The 22558-nt window shown below is 37.7% G+C and overlaps 1 protein-coding gene across 3 annotated transcripts in view; it reads left to right on the top strand.

The window, feature by feature from the left end:
- The first annotated feature begins 16 nt into the window (after positions 1-16).
- WDR37 (WD repeat domain 37) overlaps positions 17-22558 on the top strand; it is a 44046-nt gene continuing 21504 nt past the window's right edge. The window contains exons 1-9 of one of the 3 annotated variants that reach the window (XM_027886144.1): positions 17-187; positions 5351-5382; positions 9253-9430; positions 12057-12153; positions 14615-14710; positions 14873-14937; positions 18623-18758; positions 20058-20129; positions 22046-22090. In XM_027886144.1, the coding sequence (XP_027741945.1) occupies positions 9293-9430; positions 12057-12153; positions 14615-14710; positions 14873-14937; positions 18623-18758; positions 20058-20129; positions 22046-22090 (649 nt within the window). In that variant the 5' untranslated portion in view covers positions 17-187; positions 5351-5382; positions 9253-9292. Of the gene's footprint in view, positions 188-5350; positions 5383-5625; positions 5947-9252; positions 9431-12056; positions 12154-14614; positions 14711-14872; positions 14938-18622; positions 18759-20057; positions 20130-22045; positions 22091-22558 lie in introns of those variants that run through there. The other 2 variants (XM_027886147.1, XM_027886145.1) reach the window with 2 other exon arrangements.

Raw genomic sequence — 22558 nt, 5'->3', positions numbered from 1 at the left:
TCCGCACCGGGGAGGCGCGTCCTGCCCGAGCGGCGCCGGGATCGTCGGTGCTGCTGCTGCTGCCGCCTCTGCACCTCCCGCCCTTCTGCTCCTCCTCGCCGTCCTCATCCTCCCCCTCCTCCTGCTCCCGCTCCGCGCCGCCCGCGGCCCTGCCCCTCCGCGCCCGCCGCCCGGCCGTGTCTGACAGGTGAGTGCGGGGGCAGCGGGGCGCGGACCCTCCGCCATCTTCGCGCCTGCCCGAGGGGCTGAGGGGGCCGGGGGGTCCGGGTGGGGTCCGGGGGCAGCGGCGGCGCCTCCGCGGCGGGACCTGCGCGGGGCCGCTGCCGCCGCCCAGGCCCGCGGGGCTCCCCCCCGAGCACCCCCTGCCAGCCCGCCCCGCTCCCCTCCGATTCCGGGTGAAATGGCTCGCACGGTATTCCTTGAAAACCGAAATAACCGAAAACGAGCCCTTCCTCCTCTCCTCCCGGGTGTCGGGGTGTTTTTGCTCTCCCAGCCCGAGGCTGTAGCGATGGTTCCAGGTCTGCGGACGGTGGTGCTGGGGAGAGTCGGCTCGCTAACTTTGTTCGTGTGCTGCTGCATATCCTGAGGACAAGCCCAGCGTAGTGCCTCGTTAGCTTACAGATTGAGTTCAGAGCCTCTGACACATGTACAGACGGAGTAAAAATGAAACGCCCAAATTCCCTGAAGTGGGGGCACAGCTGAATGAGGAAGGGAAGCGCCGTTTGTGGTGGGATGGGGTGGATCTGGCCTTCGGCAGTGGGAGGATGACCTGGAACTGTCCAAGATGGGTAAAAGTTGTCTGTAAAGAGCCAGTTTCAGTATTTCTCTCTTTTTCTCTGCTAAGACATATGAAAACAAGTTTGAAGGAAGAATTGATATGCTTAATGTATTCAAAGCTTGAGTAGATGTTAGGTTCCAGTTCCTTATGCAAAGACGAGGAAAACTTTTTGAAGTTAAGCGTTGATCTGTGGTTCAAGGACATGTTGGTGTTAGTAAGAAAAGATAAACTTCCACGTGTGTTTTTATCCCTCTCGTTACATCCTCCAGCTTGTCAAATTTGTTTTGTTTTTGTGGCTTAAAGTGGGCTTTCTGTAACAGTAATTTCATGGAAGGTTTATGTGAAGAACTGGTGGAACAGCTTCTTTGAAGTGATTCAGTGTCATTGAGTACACCTTGAAATTATACAAACGTCAATTGTTCAGGCATTTTAGAACATCACAGCAGTATTTTCTCCTTAAGCAAATTTCTGAAACTGTTTTCCAAGCAAGCCTGCTGTTGGCTTTCTTGATGGTTTTGAAAACGAGTTGGTAACCCTAAGAACCCACAAGTATGTTTCCTAATGAGCAGTTTGGCTTAGATAAGATCTTTGTGCGTGGTGTCAGCTCTAACCTGTCTTGTAATAACTTTAAATAAAGCTTTGTGTATTGTGGACTTGGGCAATTATTTTAAGAAAAGGTGCCTGCACCAAACATTATAATTTAAGGCAGAGGCCACTGTAATGTTGTTTGTTTTTTGATGCCAGTTGTTTATGTGTATATTTATCCCTAAATTAGGTTTATCATCCTAAATTTAAAGATTCTAAGATGAGACTGTCTATTCAATGAAGACAGGCCCTTCCACCATTTTCTTAAATTTAGGATTTGTTTAAAGGATACAGTCTTTAGTATGGACTGAAACATATAAGTTTATTGGTACAGTCATGAGATAAATACTGTGAGTGTGGTGATAATGTCTTATAAGAAGAGCTGATTTTTGTGAAATCCTGAAATTGCAAGCCAGAACTAGTTCATGCCAGGTAATAAGTAATTAAGTGGTATTGCATTTTATAAGTTTGAGGTGAGATTGGAATCATTTTATGTCATGAAATTTTAGGTCTCGGAGCTAAGACTAGTAGCTTGTCCTGTGAGGTGAAGGGTTGGGGGGGGCTTCTTCCAGAGACCACCTTTTCAAACCTCTCTGGGGAGAGTTTGTTGGTACTCTCTGCATGACCACTGAGGAATGGATAAGAATCAGGATGGTCTCCTTTGCAAGCCAGAGTGGTTTGTGTTTTCTCATCCTCGAGTAATACATACAGGCTATTTTTAGGCCATCTTAGTATTTCAAGAGGGTAGGACTGGGTACTCACAATGCTGTCACACAGACTGTTGGAAGGTTCTGTAGTTCTCTGTGCTAGGCCATATGAGGTAATGCTTCAAGAATGTGCCGTACAGAGATTATTTATTGGTGCTTCAGAAGAGCTAAATGTGTTATAGTTAAAGTTACTTGGCTTTTGTTGAAGTCTTAAGCACTTTAAGATTCTAATTTACTGGCAAGTAATATATTCCTAAATGAAGAGCAAAGATATTAGAGGTCACTCTGCTTGAATAAAACTGTAATAGCGATTTATCTGGTACGTCTCTAATAAGTACATAAATATTGAGTGTTTAGAGACTAGCACAATAAAATTCTGACCTCTAAATGTGGGGCAGTGGTTCCTTAAATAAATACCTGGTTAAACCACCTTTACTCTTGAACTTAAGATTCCTCACCCTCAGGTCTTGTATTTGCATACCCGTGTGTGCATGTAGGCTGCTTTCCCGGCTGTTAGGGATTTGGTTATACCAAAATGGGAGTTGAAATGTCTGTGAAACAGGTAAGGAAACAGAGTAGCCTTCAAACATATTTTGGGATTTAACAGGTAATTTAGCAGGACCTGATGCTGTCTGTTGAACTCCTCAATAAAGTCAGTGAGTCAATACCTATAAATAAAACAAGACAGGATATATACTCATAGGTAACTAATTGGTGTTGAATAAGATTATATCATACCCTGTACCATTTAAAGTATTTGAAACAGTGAGCACCCTCAGTGAGCATGGTGGCACAGGCCTCAAAGGGAAGCTTTCGGGACATCAGCAATTTCACTAAATAGGTCTTAGTCTGATGATAATTTGTGGACTCAGGGAAGTTTCTTCTATATTCTTAAAAAAAAAAGAAATAAAAAATGCAAGTTTGATAATTATAGTTGTCTTATACTAGTTAATATAAGCTTGTATGATGAGAGTAGCATTTCTTGCTTGAGTCGACCGTATGGCAGGCTAGGTCTGCATTTTGGTGTGATTGCAGCATTTGCTGACATAGTTGAATTAGCAAGATCAAAGCTTGCTAGCAGCAAAACTGGGCTGGCTTACACTTCAGTGTTGATGTTAGAAGCTTGCTTAGGGTAGGTACTTACTAATGTGTTAAAGCTTTTATTGTTGATTTCAGCTGTATAAAGTACTTACAATTCATTGTTTCAGCTTCATTTTCTGTTGAAAGGAGGTTGTCGTCTTCAGTGGCGGATGTTTGCATTCCCCTTTTACATTTCGAGGAACCTCCAGTTTCATTTGAGAGAATGCTGCACTAAATTTAGAAAAAAAAAATCAATAATGTAATGCTTGAGTGGATTCCACGAGGTTTGAGTACACTCTTTAGTGGTTTTAGCATCATCTGTGATGATCTGGAATGGTTTTGTTTCCTACATATTTACCTTCAGCAAAACAACTAGTCTTACAAAGCAGCCTGTTTAGCTTGATCTTTCTCAGGTGTGCTGTATTCTTGGGGCTTGCATTGAATTAATGGCACTTGAATGTACAGCATCATTGAAGCAAATGGTTCACTGAAGACCACAAAATGGAAGTTTTACTCCTTTAAATTTGATTTCTTTGCATATTGATAAAGATTGTAGTGGCGTATGTTGATACTTAAATTCCCTTAACTCATGAATAATGCTGTCAAACGGAGTTACCTGTAATTAGGAACTTAATAACTGTAATTATTCTCCTCTTTCTCCCTTCCCTCCCTTTTTCTGGAAAAAACCCCAAACCAACCCCAATGCCCGGGTGTTAATGGGCATCTTTATGTCATAAGGTTTTAATGCTTCACTAGATAGTAATTACTATTGCAAAAATGCCTTTGTGTTTTATGTAGTATACAGTGAAATTTTCTTCTAAGCCATGTTTGAAAATGAGAGACATGAGACTAAGAGATTTAAAAGCACACAGATACAATAAAATTGTATGGTTTTTTTGTTTTTTTTTTTGTTTTTTTTTTTTTTTTTTAATTTTGACACCATCGTTTAAATAGTAAGTATTACTACTATTTCTAAACTCTAAACAAAATGGAGCAGGGAGATCTTGGGTAAGATGTTGCTGAAACTTCCTGATGTTTTCCCTTTACAGACTTGCGTGTTGTCTTGAATGAACAAAAAAGGAAATGCAATACTGTGGCCATTATGTCTGTACTCTGACACATCTTAAAACATATTTTCTCCCTGGCTTCAGCAACATGCCTACCCCAGGAATTCTTTCCTTTCAGCAGTCTGCCTGTTCTATGTTCAAGAGCAGAAGTCAGCAAGTAGAATTAGTTAATTCCTGCAGTAAATTTTTAAGTCTGGTAAGGCCAGTGTGTGCACTTTTCGTTAGTGCACACATTTCTCTGCCGTAGCTGACTAAACCAGTAATTGGATACACATCTGCTCTTTGCTGTTGTTACTCTGGTGAAATATTTCCTGTGGCTGAATACATGGTAACATCCGTTACAGAAAGGTAGGTGGCGGAACTTTAATTTAACACACTGTAACATATCCTGTGAGTTTAATTAAACTGCATGTCTGAAATACCAAAGTATCTTTGCATTCAGCAAGTAGTAATCACCAGTGGTCTAGATGTTTTCTAGGACATCTTTTTCTCCCCTACTTGTGCTGATTGACTTTGTCAGAAAGGTTCTCTGGAGGCTTTGACAAATCATTGTGTGAGGAGCACTATGCATATCATTTTCCAAAATGATTGAGCAGAATAGCTCAAAATGTCTCATAATCTCACTTTTTAATAATACAGTTCTTGTGAACTGCCACCCTTAATGAATATAGTTTAGCAATAGTAAACACTCCCTCCCTCTCCCTTTTTATTTCTCAGCAGGTATGTTTGTTCAGCTTTTTTTACTCTTGATAACTAATTTTTAGCTGTTGTGAATTCAACTTCATTTGACTCAGGAAAGGAGATTCCAATAGTTCTTGATGATTTTTCCATCCTATTTGTAGTGTTACTAAGTAGAAGGAAAGTGAATTTAGTGAAATTTTCTTTGCAGGACCTGTTTGGAACACTTAAAAGTCATGATTAACTACATCTGAATAATAATATACAATCGGTTGTTTTGAAGCACTTTTTTCTTATTTTGTTTGATTGGGATTTGGTGCTTAGGCTTGAGCTGATGTTTTCCCTCACCCCCCTTTCCTGTTCTAACTACAAAAGTTTAAAGAATTTGAAAGACTTTGACTGGTTTGTATACTACTGACTGTTTTACTAATCAATATTTAATATGGTTTTCATAGGATATGTAACATGACACTGATATTCTGGACAGGTAATTTTCATTGTTTGAAAACCTTACATAATAAGGGGAATCAGGTAACTGCTAGAAATGAGCACCTTATTTTTTTTTAGCATCATATTGCCAAGGATCTGTTTTGTGAAATTTACTCTTGAAAAACCTATAGCTTCTGACTGTTACAGTTAGAGTCAAAATAGTTCTGAAATTGTCAAAGTGAAGTTAACATTTAAAGGGACACTGTCACTTTTTAAAAAACTTAATTTACATCCTGGCTCCAAAACCCCTTAATTACTGCTCCCTTTCCTGAAATTTGTAAGGCTGTTTGGTGGAACTCAGGACAATATTGAAGGCAGTGAAGCTGGTCCCCTTGGTGTCTCCTTCCCATCCTCTGTATGCACATGCTTGTGGCCTCTTTGGTTCCAGCTTTGCTGTGGCTGTGTGCACCCTCCTGCCGAGCCTGGGAACAGCGTGCATGCTTGCTCTCTCCAGAACGGTGCATGAGGGATGTGTCGTGCTGGTGCATGAGGAGAGGGCAGTCCCTGGCAGTGACAGTGGCTGCAGGTGAAGTGCTGCTACCAAACAGAGACAGTGATGGAGGTGTGTCCTGCCTAATCCCTTCCGTTGGCTCACGAGCTGTGAAAGTGGAAGCTGTTGTGTAGTTAATGTGAGAATTTCACTATGTAAAGATGTATTCTTGTGCATTTGACTGTGTCCCTTTAAATTCTGCGTGCTAAAATGTATAGCTTCCAAATCTGTATGGAGTGATGCTGAGTGGCGCAGTTGATTCCTTGACGAAAGGGACACCACCCAGAGGAACCACGACAGGCTTGAGGAGTGGGCCTGTGTGAGTGTCATGAAGTTCAGGACCAAGAGCAAGGTCCTGCACCTTGGGTTGGGGCAGTGCCCAATATCAGTGTAGGCTGGAGGATGAATGGATAGAGAACAGTGCAGCAGAGAGGGACTTGGGGATATGGGGGCATGAAAAATGGGACATGAGGCAACTAAGTGAGCTTGCAGCCCAGAAAGCCAGTCCCAGGCAATGGTACAGGAAAGACGTGAATCTGTTAGAACTGGTCCAGAGAGGAAAGCCACAAAAATTACCAGAGGGCTTGGAACACCCTTCCTGTGAAGAATGGCCGAGAGAGTTGGGGTTTTTTTAGCCTGGAAAAGAGGATTTTCTGGGGAGACCCTACTGGAGTCTTTCAATACTTAAGGAGAGCTTCTAAGAAAGATGGAGAGAGACTTGTTAGAAGGGCCTGTAGTGATAACACAAGGGGTGATGGTAAATCTACCTAAAAGGGAGTAAATTTAGATTAGACATAAGGAAGAATTTTTTATGATGAGAATGGTGAAACGTGGGCACAGGTTGCCCAGAGAGGTGGTGGATGCCCCATCCCTGGAAACATTCAAGACCAGGTTGAGCAACCTGATGCTGATGATGTCCCTGCTCATTGCAGAGGAGTTGGACTGGATGGCCTTTAAAGATCTCTTCCAACCTGAGTCATTTTATGATTTTCTAAAGCAGTCTAGAAAAGGATATTTCTTGGTAAAATCCTCTAAAATGGAGTAGCTTGGTAGAGAGGGCAAGTGGAAACTAACATAGTTAAAACAGTGCCTGGTGGGCCATAACCCACCTTAACATCTCTTATGTATAATTGCAGTTCAGGAGCCATATCTGGCAGGGATTAGAAATAGGCTTTTTTTTCCCCCCCAGATCTTAAGTGAAATGCTGTTAATGGATTTATGGGATTATAAATAGTTATGTGTATGTATAAGTATAAAACTCTTAAAAAATCTGTGTGTGTGCAGCAGAACTTAGTGCTTTAGGCCTTAAAAAGTAATCCTGAACATTGCAGAAAATGATAACTGAAAGCTACTGAAAAATAGGTTCCCAAGGCAGATAGGAAGGAGGGTGGAAGAAGGGAAAATATACATGTGTTTGGGATCTGATCCTATTTTGAAAGGAAGTAGAAATGTGATGAGCACTGAAAACCTGTTCCTAATTCTTGACCATATGTCCATGGACAGGAAGATACTTAGTGAAGCCCAGAAAATTGGCAGTATATGTTTATGGGATGAGCTTTTTTAACTTTGGTCCTGTCTTTGTACAGTAGAGGAGTCTAGCCACAGTGAATAAAGAAATCTAGGCAAATAAGAAGCTGCCTGATGGTAGTTCTTTCTATTCTTTCTTCTTTAATTTGTGAATATAGCTAATTAGTTACTACCGATTAATCACACATAAAAAACTCTGATGGGATTAGGTACAGTGGAGAACCGTGCAGAGTCCAGAGGAAAGGAACAAAATCATTTTAGTGCAGTACAGGTCACTGGTGCAACCTGAATTTTATTTTAGATTCACTATGGAATTGGTGTCAGGTTACTGGAATTCAGGTGTTTCAAAAGCTAATTAAAATATCAAGCTTTTTAATGAGGATGAATGAGCATCAAAACCTTAACTAAATCTAGTCTCATTTTGATATAAATTTCCATATCTTCATTCATCTTGCTATAAATTTTTATATCTGCATGCGTTTTCATTTTGTGATGTACAACCCAAAAGAGATTTCAAGCTGTTTTTATTCATGGTGCATACTGCCTTTTTAGTAAGGTATGCTTTTCCTTGGCTTTATGATCTGTTAAAAAGCAGAAAATACCCTGTCAGAACCCTAAACTGGTTAATGCCTGATCTTGTTAATAGTGATGGTGCTCATTCCTAGCGTGTTGGTGGATCTTAAATTGGAACTGGCCCTGGGTTCGGTTTAAATTTTCTCTGATCAACTTATTTGAAGGGAAGCTCAGTTGCCTTGTTAGCTTTGCCAACTCTGCTCTCCTATTTCTCTGCAGGCTGTTGCACCTATTTTAAGTTGTAATTGTTGTTTCAGAAATCATTTATGCTGGAGAATGAATTTTTATTTTGTTCTCAGTTTGCATGATTGAAAAATTTTGACTAATCAATCCTAAAACATTTGAAATGTTTAACAACTGGTACCCCGTGAAACAAAAATTAATTTCTGTTGATTGTCAGGTTTAAATTAAAAAAAAAAAGTCCTGTAATTAAATGTTTGTAAAAAATAAGATTTTGACAATAAAGAACATATTCTCCAAGTTTATGCAATAAATGAAAAATAATTTGATTTTTCTTAAACAGGGGACAGCAGTAGATCATGCATGGTAATATTGATTGGTGATACTGTCAGATGTTTTTAGGGATAATAAAATGCATATATTTGGCTTTAACAAGGTGACAAAAACGAGTCACATCAACAGCAGCCTGTTAAGTCAAGTGCACTTTCACTGTTCTCGTAAGTTCTTGGGCACTTTTACTATCAAGAAAGTGGTACTGAGAGCTGCCAAAAATGGTAGAAAGTAGTTTTCAGAACTTTCATAATGAAAATTATTGAAAATAATTTTGCTTATGAGTAAACAAGGACATCTGTTAAATTCTGTATAGTAACACTTAATGTTGAATAATACATTTTTAACCTGACAGTGTCCCTAAATTACCATGTCTATTTGCTTTCATTTTCCAGCTGGGTTTTAATTTTGCATGCATTTCAGTGAACTATAGTATGCATAATGGTTGTTTCCTGGAAGCATTTTGGGGCTCTCTCTGCTGGTGTTCTCCAAAATGAGCAAGGAAGTAGAATTTTTTTTCCTTTTGTGGAGATTCGTTAGCTAATGAATAAGCAATGTAGAAGTGATTCTACTCTGTTTATGAGTCTGCGTATGGTTTTGAACTTAATGTTATTTGAAGAATAACTGTAAGAGGGATCTCTTATTTTTGATGACAACCCAAACAACTCAAATGTTAAGTAGAACTAAATATTTCTGTTTTGAGAACAAAAAATTTGAACTGTGGTTGGTTTGGCAGAGCACTTTGTGATGTGTAATGTTTGTCCTTAGTTTATCATAGGAGCCTCTGTGAAGCTGTTTTTTTGAAGTAATGCCAATAGAAAGTGGAAGTTGTGCATCTGCTCGCCAAGCAAAGCAGAAACGTAAATCACACAGTCTTTCCATCCGGAGAACCAACAGTTCCGAGCAGGAACGGGCAGGGCTGCAGAGAGACATGTTGGAAGGGCAGGTAAGGCGATGCTCTGCTGCTTGGGCAACTTTGTAACTTTAACGCGTGTTTTCTGTCGGGAGAAAATAAACAAACCTAAGTAATTAAATAGGTCCAGTAAAGCTGCAGGAACAGCAGATTTTGTTGCTTATAGGCGCTCACTGCTTTTGGAGACCATTGATGTGGATGCTGATGGTGTTTCAGGTTGTGTTGAGATTGAACCTTTTCATGGGCTTTTGTGTATTCTTCCGTGAATATATAAAACCATAAAGCAATGCAAAGAAACAGCCTGTTTACTTCACTGCAACCTTCTATACCCCCCAAAAAAAGTTCAAGATTATTTCTTGATTTCCTAAGTTTGAATTTGGAATAGTAGTAATATGAATAAACCAAAATATTTCTTATGGTGACTCTAATAGGAGAAATATTATTTGGAATGCTGTTCTGCATTCCTTTCCATAAAGCAGATAAACATTGCCTGCTTGACAGAGGTGTGAGCTAACTCAGATTTTTGTTTGGGTGGGGCTTTTTCTTAATTTATCCTTTATTTGTCTCAAATGAAGGTACGATCTTCTGTGCATTAAGCTCAAGGGAAAGAACAGCACCCACTAACTTCTGTAGCTTCTCTTAATCATGTCAGTCCGTGTAGTGGGTGCAGTCTGGACTTGGAATGTTCCACCTAACAATTCTGAGATTAACTCTAGGTAAGGCTTCTGCTGGAAGGGTGTGCAGCAGTGATGGCAAAGATAAGCAAGTATCACTCTGAAAACTATTTATTGTCAAATAAACTTCACAGTGGTAAAGTGGGCCTGGCAAAGATGATGCAAAACTCTATTTTTGTCAGAGAGATGGTTTGAAACACCATTAGTGTTTGCTGTGAGAAACCTCACTCTGGAGTCTGCAGATATTCTGAAGGGAAAATGCGGTGTCTTCTCAGTGACTCTCTTTAATTGAATCTATTATTCAGTAAATCATAGCATTATTTTTCTGGAAACTAACAGAACCCAGGTTGTTACTTCCAGTCATCTGGAGATTTGAGAATGCAAGTACTTGGATAGAAAACTGTTCATGCATTTGGGACTCATGACAACCTTACTTCAGGAAAAGAGTGAATGGCAGCTGAGAGGTCAGGACATGCTGTCGCTTCTGCCTAGTACACTAAAATTTTAAGCCATTTTAGTATTTCTTACCAGACTGTTAAGTAATACATTAATGTTTTAAATGTTTTATCTATCATCTTTAATTTCATTGACCTTGAACAGCCAGGTTCTAACAAGTTTCTAACAAGTAAAATATTAATGCCCCTACACAGTAGAGCTGTAAACTGTGAGATCTAGCTAAGTACTTTCACAGATAAACAGATAACAATATTACATGCTATTTTAATAAGCTAATTTAAATAATGCCAACTTTAAAGAATATAAAGGAAGTGGATGCATTTGACTATGCTGGTTATTTCATTACAAGTTAATGGGTTAGATTGCTGCAGAAGAGAAGTTGAGCTTTTTCATTGTCAGGGTGAGGCTCGGTAAAGTGAAAAAAAGTTTATAGCTGGGTACCTAGTTAAATAATAAGTGCAGTAAGACAACTTATGTGTGGTCTACAGGCAACTGAAGAACAGAACAGGTTTAGAAGAATTTTTTTATGTTGTGAGCAAGCATGGTTCATCCTTTATCCATAATTATATTGGATTAACTGATTATAGTTACTGACAGTATTTTCTCCTTTCTAACTTGCCATCTTATAGTAGCAGGCTGTGCTTTAAATTCTAAGGTATTTGTTAGTAGTAGGTTCTCAGTGTACTGCAGTCAGTTGCCTTCTGCTTTACTTGCTGTCTGCCCAAGAGTGTGTGATAACAGATTCATTGATACAGTGTGAACCTTGGCTCCCAGCAGAAATAAGTGCTCACTTGCTTTGGATATACTAGGCATTTTTTTGGGGAAACATATGGTGCTGATATCTGTTTTAGAGGCAGAGGAATGAAATTTAAGTAACCTGCCAACAGAAACCCATGGTCAAGCTGTATAATGATCTCAGATCATCTAAATCCTGTGTTAGTTTTTATTACATACTTGTTTTTTGTACCTTGGAATTGCTATGCTGTTATGCTGAAGAAAACAAATAAGTCCTATTCTGTGAATGTGCTTCAAAATACTTTCTGTGACCTGGTTATGGTTAGTGACAAAAGTAGGTAAATGTTAAATTAAAGGGTAGTTTGTCTCAAGCTTTGGTGTGTTGTGTTGACAACTTTCTAACTTACTGCATACTCAACTTCTGAATTACTTTGCTAATCAAAGGTATTTTTATTTCTTGAACTGGAAACACCTTGATATTATATTGAATCTTTTCTCCTACCTTTTATTTTTTAAAAATGAAATTTACATATATCTTGGTTTTGTAATTTTTCTCTAGGTAAAAATCCCTAGAGCCTGTGGGTGATTTGAATTCTATCCCTTTAAAGAGAAAGAATATGTAAGCTGAATAATCCTATGATGCATAGAGCTTTTTGTTTTGTATTCTACTCTAGCAGTAGTTCTAATTTCTTGCTGGGATATGGAGAGAACTGTTAAAATCAGTTTAAGATAGAAGAGCAGTTATATAAATTATATGGAAAGAAAATTATAAAATGCAATATTTTGCCTCCTAGGATTCTAAACTACCATCTTCTGTCCGGAATACACTCCTTGAACTTTTTGGACAGATAGAACGGGAATTTGAAAACCTATATATTGAAAATTTGGAATGTGAGTATCTATTTTTTCTGGTAACTTATGGATTGTTTGGATTTAAGACACAGTAGCGCTAATTAAAGCTTTACCTTGCGTATTGTAGTGCGATTAGTCTTGCTTTTCTGTGGGGAGTTTAAGGATTGTTTCGAACTTGTAACTGAAGATGGAGTTTGTACCTTTTCAGAAAAATTACTTTCTTAGTCCTTGGCACAAGCAGAGAGAACTGATGTGTGTCATCCCTCTCGACTCCCGGGCAAAGCCAGTGAAGGATCTCTCTCCTCGTCCTTGTAGGCTCTGGTGGATACCATGTTAATGTGGCAGTTACTCCATTGCCTTTGAAGTTAGTGGCTTTGTTCTATATTTACAGGTTAATGATGTCATATTAGTAAATAAAATTGGAAAGGTGACCTACTGGAAAAAGTGTATGGTGGGGTGGATTTGTATCATCCTACTTACACATTGCATAACCAGCACCTGCAGCTGTTCATGAGTTTTGAAGTCGAGTGCTCAGATCAAAACTCCAGGTGTTATTTGTTTAATGACAGTGAAGTTGTCTGATAATGTAGGTGATCCGAGGTGATGTAAGAGGATCCAAAGTTAAGTAACACAAGCCTATATAGTAATACAGTAAAGCCTCTGCTTCATTTCCCTTGCTGGATTTTGGAAGCTGTGTTGCATGGCTTGGCTCCTGAATTGTGGAATCTGTCTGATTTGGCTTCAAGTCAATTTTTTCCCCACACCTAATCTTTTCCCACAGTTAAATCAAACACTCATATTAAAAAAAAAAAAAAAAAGGCCATTCTTGCCTGCTTTTTCAAAATATGCTGGTTTTTTATTCTCTTAAAACCTGAGATTGTGTTGGTTAAAGGCTATAATCAATAGTACACATTTTTTAGTGACAATTTGCACAACTGAGTTCTCGACCCCCTGCTGAGAAGTTGGCTGGTAGCAGGAAAAGTAGGGTTTCCCTGCCCAACTTTTAGAAATGCTTGTCAGAAAACAAGTAGTGGATTTGTACCCCCTAGAGTATGGCTATTTTTCTTCTATTCTGTTTCTGTTTCTTCATCTTCTTTCCCTGCCTCACAGTTCTGGTTCACTCCTGGCCTTTCTGATTTTTTTATACCCCTCTGACAATTTCTAAAGTTTTCTCTTCTCATCCTCAGTCTGTTATTTTTTTTTCTAGTGTTTCAGTTACTGTACAGAGAGAATCTGTGCAGTCCCTTTCCCTTAGGGCAGCTTATTTCTGTTTTTTTCCTTTTCTTAATCCCTTCCAGGCCTCAGTCTTAGTTCTTTCAGGCAATTCTTGTATCTGCCTGCTTGTTTCAGTCATATGTAACTACAAGCCTGTCTCTTTGTTTACTTCTCTTTCCCATTGTCTATGGTTCATAAAAGTTTGGGTTTATGTGAGTAGGAAGACAGGAAAGAGAATCTTGCCTTGCTTATTTCAAGTACTTGAGTGTGGTGTGGAGGTGTAAACTGGCTTTTATAGTGCTTAGAACTGAGAATTCAGTGAAATTCTCAGAATGGCAAGAAGCATACTGCTGCTCTGTCACATTCTCTCATGTTTCCAGACCTGGACTTCTTTCAAAGAAGTCCAAAAAATCTGTGAAAGACAGGCCTAGGTATCTTCTCAAGTGCAGCAAAAAAATGCCTGGTTAAAGCCTCTCAATAAGATTTCACATGAGGAGAACACTTTAAAGATCAGCCCAGATTTTGAGAAAAAAATCTCCAAGTCACTGAAAATGTTCCTATAAAGTGAAATTGAGCAACTTTAAACCAGTCCCGCCACTGGAGATCATTTATGAGTTCCTGATTTGTTCATCAATACCATCATTCTGTCATGTGTTAAAATGGCACTGGTGACACTTGCAATTGACAGAAAAGCGTAATCTTGTTACATATACATGCTTTGTCTGATGCACAGTGAAAATATTTTTACTTTATTTAGTGTTTCTAAAACAGTTGCATGTAAAATGTATGTGCCATTCTGCACTTTTAAAAAGTATATTTCAAAGTACAAATAATACACATTTGCTGCACTACCTTTCCAATGAAACTGATAGTAGACAGACATTCCGGGGAATGCCATTTGGTGATGAATAAAACCTTTGTGGAGAAAGGAATACTAATTCTGTGGCTGAAATATTTATGATGGTGCAAGTTTTCTTCTGTTGGATTTAATTCAATACAGATGTGCCATGCATTTCACAGAAGCTGTTTTGTTAATCCTTAGCCTCATTTATTAGTGAGAGTAATTAGAAGCCACCCATACTTTCCTTGGAATCTGGGTCAGTTCAGCATGAGTCTTGGTTTGTCTTGGTTAGACCTGCTTTTATAAAATTGTAGTTGATCTTTTTTTCTCTCCTTAGCATAAAATAGATTACTTACTAACCATTATAATCCTTAAATAGTACGTTAATGATCTTGTTAATGATACCCAATTTTTAGTAATAATGTAAATTTTTGGTTCTGTTAGTGCGTAGAGAGATCGATACACTGAATGAGCGTTTAGCAGGTGAAGGACAGACAGTTGATGGAGCTGAACTGAGCAAAGGACAGCTGAAAACAAAAGGTAAGACAGCCACAAAGAATCCTAAAACACTACTTTAACTTCACTTTTTTGTGCTTTGCTGGCCAAAACTTAGAATGTTATTGAAGGGAATTAATACCAGTTACTTAAATAAGCTAATGCTTTATTTGAAATATCTGCCTTTGAATTTATTTGTCTCAACAGCCAGTCATAGTACCAGTCAGCTTTCTCAGAAATTAAAGACAACTTACAAGGCATCTACTAGCAAGGTATGAGACAAATTAAATCTCTACTCATCAGTGTGTACTTGTGAGACTAACGTGACTGTCTTTAAGTTGTAAATTGTGGTTTCTTTAAGCTGAATAGTGCTGGTCTGCAAGTAAACCTGCCTCATAAGGAACCATATCTTTATCTTGGGTTCATTCATACCCATTACTTCAACCATACCATATGACATTTTTACAATAATTGCTTTCCTCTTTTCAAGAAGGAATGTTGGAGGGGAGAGAGTGTGCATAGGTGTGTATGTGGGATTACTGTATTTTAAAGAGAAATAAAAAAAATATTTCAGTGAGTGCTGACTGAACAGTGCTGTTTGCCAAAATGGATTGTGCTCAAAACTCACTGGAGCGGTGGATCACTTTTCTTTCCAGTCCATCCTTTATACTGCTACTGTAGAGGGGGTTGGATTTGTGTGTGTGGGGGGGGTTTTTTTGGCTTGGTTGTTTTTTTGCCTTGGAGGAAATTAGAAGAGACTTAAGTTTCACAAACCACTTGTTTTGTGTAATTGCACACAATTACATTTTTCTTGTTGCCAACCTATAAAGAGTTTAGTTTTTTTCTACAAAGAACTTTCACTATTTGCTTATTCTTAGGAGAAGGCTGATCCTGGACTCCTTGAATATTGGTAAAAAATACTGGGACTAAAACAATCCGTTCATTTTCTTTGGAAAATGCTGAGGTATTTTGAGTCCTTCATATGAAATTTCCATACTGGAATACTTTTCATCCCTTAGTCGAGTTAAAAGTCTGAATAATAAGTTGGCTAAACTCATATCAAAGGATGCTTTTAGCAGCAAGTGTTATCCCCTAGTGTCCCAGTTCTGAAGAGGTAGAGTAGATTTAGTGCTTGGTACTTTTAAAAACAATTTTTTTTGTGTATGTTAATGGGCAAGATTTTGTAACTTAACTGCAGTTGTTTGTATATGCAGGAATCCCTTATGTGAAATTCATATTTTGATGTTAACAAGATGTTATGGTTGCTGTTAACAATCCTTGGCTATGGCAGTTGTTACAACATCAGGAAAGCATCAACTGTTTATGCAGAGTCCTAAAATAAACTGAAATTATGTAACTTGCTCCATCTAAACTAAATCCCAGGATCTCTGATTCTTTTTAATCAAGAAAAGGTTCTTAAAAGAAGGTATTTCTTCACCCGGTAGTTGAAAGTAATAAAACTTTCTGGACTACGTAGTTTTTGCTGTCACTGCTTAGTGTTGTTCCTCAGGAAATTCCATTCATCAGTCACAGAGTAAGGCTACTGGACTGGTCCTGAGCTGACCAAGTTGTCCTTCTTATTTCTAATGTGTCCTGTCTGCATAAGAAACATTTTTACAGAGTGCTTTACTTTGTTTGCCATCAATTGTTTCAATTTGTATTCAGTTTTCACTTGTTTACATAGTAAACAATTGTTTCCTTATTAACAAATCTCTGTATAGAAGGAAGCACATGAAACTGTGTGAATTTAAGAAAGAAGACAAAGGCGAAGCACACTCAGGATATGGTTGCCCACTTATTTTTGTATGATAATCCAAGATCTGCTGAAGTTATTTAAAAAATTTTCTGTAGTACAGAGACCTCTTTTTAGCAAGTTGCATGTTATGTAAATATTTCTTTTCCTGACTTGGAAAAACGTTTATGTATGGCTAACAAAGCAGGAAGTAATCCAGGCCCTGCCTAGTTTATCCAGTTACTGGTATGTGAAGTGAGGGACAGCAAAAAAAGAAAGCAAAAAAAAAAAGTGTAGAATTAATATCTCTATTAGGATATTTACTGTTGTTTAGTGTTCTTGAACTCTTATCTTCTGTGTGTTCATTCAAGACTTCTGGTACTCCAAAGGGAATTTTATGCCCTTGACATTAAGTGATCAGTGAAACCCCTGTCCAGTACTTCTGGAAAATCCGTGCTTGTTGATGTGTAGGGGGCAGTTTCTCCTAGGAAATTTTAGCATGAAGGTTTGACTCCACATTAGAAAGACAGAATGCAAGCATAGTTTGAGTGTGGGGTTCCGAGTTGGAAAACTTCAAGTTTGCAGTTTGACCTGAATGCTATGTTAGTCCTTTGCTGTTAATACTTATTTCAGCTGTTCCACTTGTCATACATGAGTCCATTTACTGTAAGGACTATATTCAATGTGAAAGTTGTATCTCTAGGATTGTTCAAAAGTTGTGAAGTTCTGCAGTATCATTGAACTAATAATCTTTATCACTGACCCATTTTCCTTTTAATGCTTCCTTAATGACTGTTCCTTCTTCTGCTGTGAAACCAGAATGCATGTGAGCTGTTAATCTGGAATTCAAAAAGGATGAAATTATCATTTCATCATTGGAGAGTTGACTTGCTCAGGCTTTGGAATGCTCTTGCAGATTTTCTTTTAACTTTAAAAACCCTTTTTGAAGTAATTTGCTCTAATGACATACTTAAGACCTTCTATTTTAATACCAAAACCTAATGGGATTTTAAACTTAGTTTATTGTAACTGAAATGTAGACTTAATTAACTTCCTAACTTTTACTAAGCTGTAGATAAGTCTTAATGTAATTTGTGTTGAAGTATTTAAAGGTTTTGATTTAGCTGGTCAGATAAATACCTGCCTAGAATTGCATGCACAGGAAAACACTGATAAATGGAACTTGTCTTTTTGTTCCAGTGTAGTAAAGCTTTTTAGGTAGTTTTTCTCAAAGAACAGTTATGAGATTGAAGACTTGTGGGGTAAAAATAGGGTATTTGTAGTATTGTACTTACTTTTAAGTCATCTTTCACAATTCTTGGTTTCAGTTGTCTCTGGAGGTGTTCCAGCAAGGCAAAGGTGTTTTGTCCGTTTTTTTTTTTTTTTTTTTTTAAGTATTGCAGTTCACTTTATCTGAAAATATAGAATTTATGAAATTTGGTTTCTTTCTGTGGATACTGAGTGTTTTCAGCCTTCCTGTACTGCAGTGCTTTGTAGTTTTACCATTTTACTAGACTTCTCTTCCTTTCATTTGGTATTACTTATGCACATACTAATTTGGATTTAATGAGTCTTCTCTGCTTTTCCTCTAATAGCTTGACTTGGAGGAGGGAGTGTGCATATCAAATATTTAGATGAGTTTGACATATCTTTTATAAAAAAGTTTTATTACACAAATAAACAGGCCTGTGCTTTCAGGTTAATATTTGGTTTGATTAGTTTCAAGCAGTTTTAAAGAAAAACAGCAGTGAGTTTTCAGGATTTTACTAAAATTAAGTACTAAGTGTATTTTTTTCCAAAGGCATTACACTGGATAGCATGGACCATCTTTAAGTTATCAGATATACTTCTTTGGGAATAGGCAAAGAAAATTTTACGGTCTTTTGCAGGGTTTGGTCTTTTTTTTTTTTTTTTTTTTCATGATAGTCCTTACCCCGACTGAATGGGACGTGCACTCTACACTTGTACAGTTCATTTCTGCAATGACTATTACATTATTATGGTAGAGAATAGTTTGTCTTGCATTCTGAAAAGGGGGAGTATTATTAAAAAAGAAAAAAATATTAGGAGATATACTTGCATCCAAACTCATTCTTCTACCATCAAAGGTCAAATTTTTGAAAAAAGTGAACTGTCAGAATAATGAAAAAGTTAATATTTATTTGTATTTGTGAGATAATCTTGGGTCAATGTGCTAAAAAATATTGGTCTCTCTGCTATTTCAGATTGTATCCAGTTTTAAAACTACAACATCGAGGGCAATCTGTCAACTGGTAAAGGAATATGTTGGCCACAGGGATGGTATTTGGGATGTCAGTGTCGCGAAAACTCAGCCAGTGGTGTTGGGAACTGCATCTGCTGGTAAAGTTTTGTGTTGCTTGAATATTTAGAAAATTCAGATTTAGTCCCTAAGCTGTAGTAAATATAGATCCAAAGCATACTTGAACACTGAGCTCCACACCGAAAGAGTCCTTTTAAAGAAGTTCTGTAGCTGAAAATTTCTTGAAATTGGAATTTCCTTGAAATGCATTTAACCTGTAGAAAGTTAAGCATCCTTGTTGATCTTTCTAAAGTATGTGCCAGTGAACTTGCATGCAGGTCACACTCTCCTCAGTCAGCTCTAGCATGTTGGATGGTGTGAGTGTGTGGGATGGGGAGCTGGTGTCTAATACAGTACAGAATGCCCTATAGCTGGATACAGAGATCCCTGTAGGCTTTCTATCCTAGTACTGTGTAACCTTTGTTCAGTAGAAGCTGTAGGTTTGGTCATAGTTTGCATATTCTTGTATTCTTGTATTCATCTGGCTTTTGCCTCAGGATACAGAGGCAGCTAAAAATCTTAATTTTCAGTCCTTTTTACTTTACAAGACTCCTTCCTTCCCACTTGAGGGGGAACAAGGACTAATGAATAAGTCACTAAATCTGTTATAGTCCAAAAATCAATCTAGAGACTTATGTAGTCTTGGAAAATTATTGTGGAAATAAACCATAACCAGATACAATTGGTCAGGTTTGAAATGACAGTCTTCGGAAGCTGGAACAGGGACTTGAATATTATGGACCAGAAACCTTAGCTTTGTAACTGAACTGTTAAAATTTTTATGTACCCACTGAGGGGCAGGTTTTGTCTTTGTGGGGGACACCTTGTCTTTGTCCTGATTAAACTTGGAAACAGCCATTCTCCAGTTCAGCATTAAAGTACTTCCCACTTACATACTTGTATTATTTATTTATTTTTGGGTGCGGCAGGATAAAGGTGTGGCATATGGAGTGATTTCCTCTCTAAATAAATTTTTGTAGTGCTCTACAGTGACCTGTATGCATTTGGGACTTCCATGCAGGAAGTGAATAGATTGTGCATAGATTTCTTGCTTGTAGTGACTGCATGGAATGCTTTCTCTGTGCTTCCTGAATCTCGTGATACACAGGTGGAGCATTATACAGAAGTATACAAACAAGTTAGGAAAAATATCAAATTCAATACTTTCTACAAATTAATCTTATTAGGACAACACCTTTACTTTTTGTGGGAGGTATGTATTAAGTTATAACGCTAAGAAGCTTTTGTATTTTATATACAGTTGAAGATAGCTTGTTTGTTAGGGTTAGAAATTAAAAATCCATTTGTAACTATTTACAACTACTTCTTAATCTTTGTAGATCACACTGCTTTGCTGTGGAGCATAGAAACAGGGAAGTGCCTTGTCAAGTATGTAGGGCATGTTGGATCAGGTAAGATAAGGACCTGTTGTGAAAACTGGGAGGGGGAATTGGGTTTTGGACAACTACAGAAATGCTTATTGTGGTTTCACTTGCAGGTTTGCCAATACCATTAACAAGTCAATTGTGAAGTTCCACTAATTTTCATACAGAGAAGGTTCTGCAATATGATTCTTTCTTGGAGAGGCACATTAAGGCAGTTCTGCAAATGCTAAATGAATAAACAACTCCATATAAAGTAATTTACAGGCACAGTTACGACATTCAGAAGTTAAATGTCAGGACTCATTGAGGTCTCATGCATATGCAGAACAAGAGAATCTTATGTAACCAGAAATTAACTGTCTTGCAGGATATGTGTCATATTTGGGATACAAAATAGATATTCATGCAGCATCTCTATCTGCACTTCTTTGTTTAACACATGATCCCACGTATAATTTGCTGCATAATATTAAATTGTTATCTTGTTTTGAAGACAGTTAATTACGTATTGGCATTTGTCTTCCTTTATACCAGTATGAATATTTCAGAAATTGTTCTTTAAACCCCTTTTTTATCTGGAAAGATGCAGTTCAATGAGTGCTTTCATGTTAATCCTAATTTTTGGTGTCCAAGCACCCCATTACCCTTCTTCTCTCTTATAATGGGTTACAATATAGAATTTTGGTGAGGTTTTCCTTAGCTTTAACTTGCTGTTGAGAATTGAGCACTTTGAGTGGAGAGTCATGCACCTTGAGGATGAGAAGTGCAGTTATTGACCAGGAAGGTTTGGTTAAATAACTCAGCACATCACAAGAACTTTGTGGCAAGGATACAGATAGAATTAAGTTCTCCAGGGAGTGGTCAGTTGCTTTAGCCATGAGTTCTACTTTTTCTTCCTGCTATATGTCTTCTAGTTCCTACAGCACAAAGATAGATGCAGATAAACAACTGGAAACACTTTAATTTGTTCAGATATCTCGGGTTGCTTGCTGTATGGACCTTCAGCTTCTATAGAGTTACGTTTAAAAACTTCAATCACTTGCACTGTCATGCTGATAGTTTTCTTTTAAAATTACTACGTTGATAACCATGAAAATAGTAAGTTCTGACCTGTATTTAAACAACTGTCTTTAAACAAAATATTATAAGTTATGCTGTATATAGATTTTATATAATTACATATGTATAAAAATTACATTAGAAATAATAGGTTTTTAATTTAAGAAAACTTTTCTTGTTTGACAGTTGATTTGAAATGGTGCAAAGGTGCCAGCAGTTGATGCACCACTGATTAGTTCAGTTTGAGAAGTGTCTTTTCAGACTTATTACACCACACTCTCCCAACAACATAAGCATCTATTTTACTTGTATGATGGATGGAAATAATTTCAAAGTTCTTTCTTGAATTGAATCTTATATACTGAAATAGAAATGAAGAGCCTTGTAGATTGGTAGAATTTTTGCAGGCCTATTTTAAATTCATCGTATTTTGATTACATATGGTTGCAGGACTGAAATCTGATTTGTATTATTTGCATAAGGTTTTCAGGTATTTATTCTTGCAATCCTAAGTAATAATCAGAATGCTGATGGTCATATATAGTCAGTTTTCATTAAATTAGAAATAATTATGAATACTTGAATTCTCTTTATGGAAGTCCAGGGCATTATCTGCTGTCAGCTCACTTATGATTATTTTAATGTGGTTTCTTTATCCTCTCTAACATGAACCATTTGTACTAGATTCAGGAAATCATTTTCTAGAAAACATGTAGTCAACTGTAGTTGCTTTCTTTGATGCTACACCTTTATCTCACCTAAGAGATTAATATGAAAATTAGTTAAGACTCAAGGCGACTTGATTTTTCAATGTTTTTAAGACAAAACATTGTGAGAGAATTCTTTTTGTATATTAACGTAAAAATTTACTTTGTTTCACACAGTAAACTCCATAAAGTTTCATCCCACTGAGCAAGTGGCTCTTACAGGTATGTAAAATTTGTTCATATGCTGATTATGTTAATTATGGTAGAAAACAAGTGTGATTTGTCAGCATCATTTTGCTTGTAACCCTAACCCTGTGCCTGTTTCTTTGTCAGTATCCTTGTTGATTAAATTATTTTTGTATTTCAAGGCATAATAAATCAGGGCTAGATCTCCCCAGCTGTGTTTGTCTTGTCATACTGTGCTTACCTTCTCCAAAAGAGACACTTAGAATCATATATCAGATGAATGTTCTGGGATTAATCCCAGAGTACTGAAAGAACTAGGAGGTGTTATGTCAGGACACCTCTGGATTATCTACCAAAGGCCTTGGGAGCCTGGAGAGGTCACTGCTGACTGGAAGCCAGCCAATGTTAATCCAGTTCACTAGAAGGCTGTGAGGAACGACCCAGGGAACTACAAACCTGTTAGTCCAACCTCATTTCCTTTGAAAAATTGTGGAGATTACACTG

Source organism: Empidonax traillii, unplaced genomic scaffold, assembly GCF_003031625.1.
Source record: "Empidonax traillii isolate 1590-97213 ecotype Southwest subspecies unplaced genomic scaffold, ASM303162v1 scaffold178:size2223814, whole genome shotgun sequence".
Taxonomy (NCBI): domain Eukaryota; kingdom Metazoa; phylum Chordata; class Aves; order Passeriformes; family Tyrannidae; genus Empidonax; species Empidonax traillii.
This window is presented reverse-complemented; position numbering and strand designations above follow the sequence as displayed.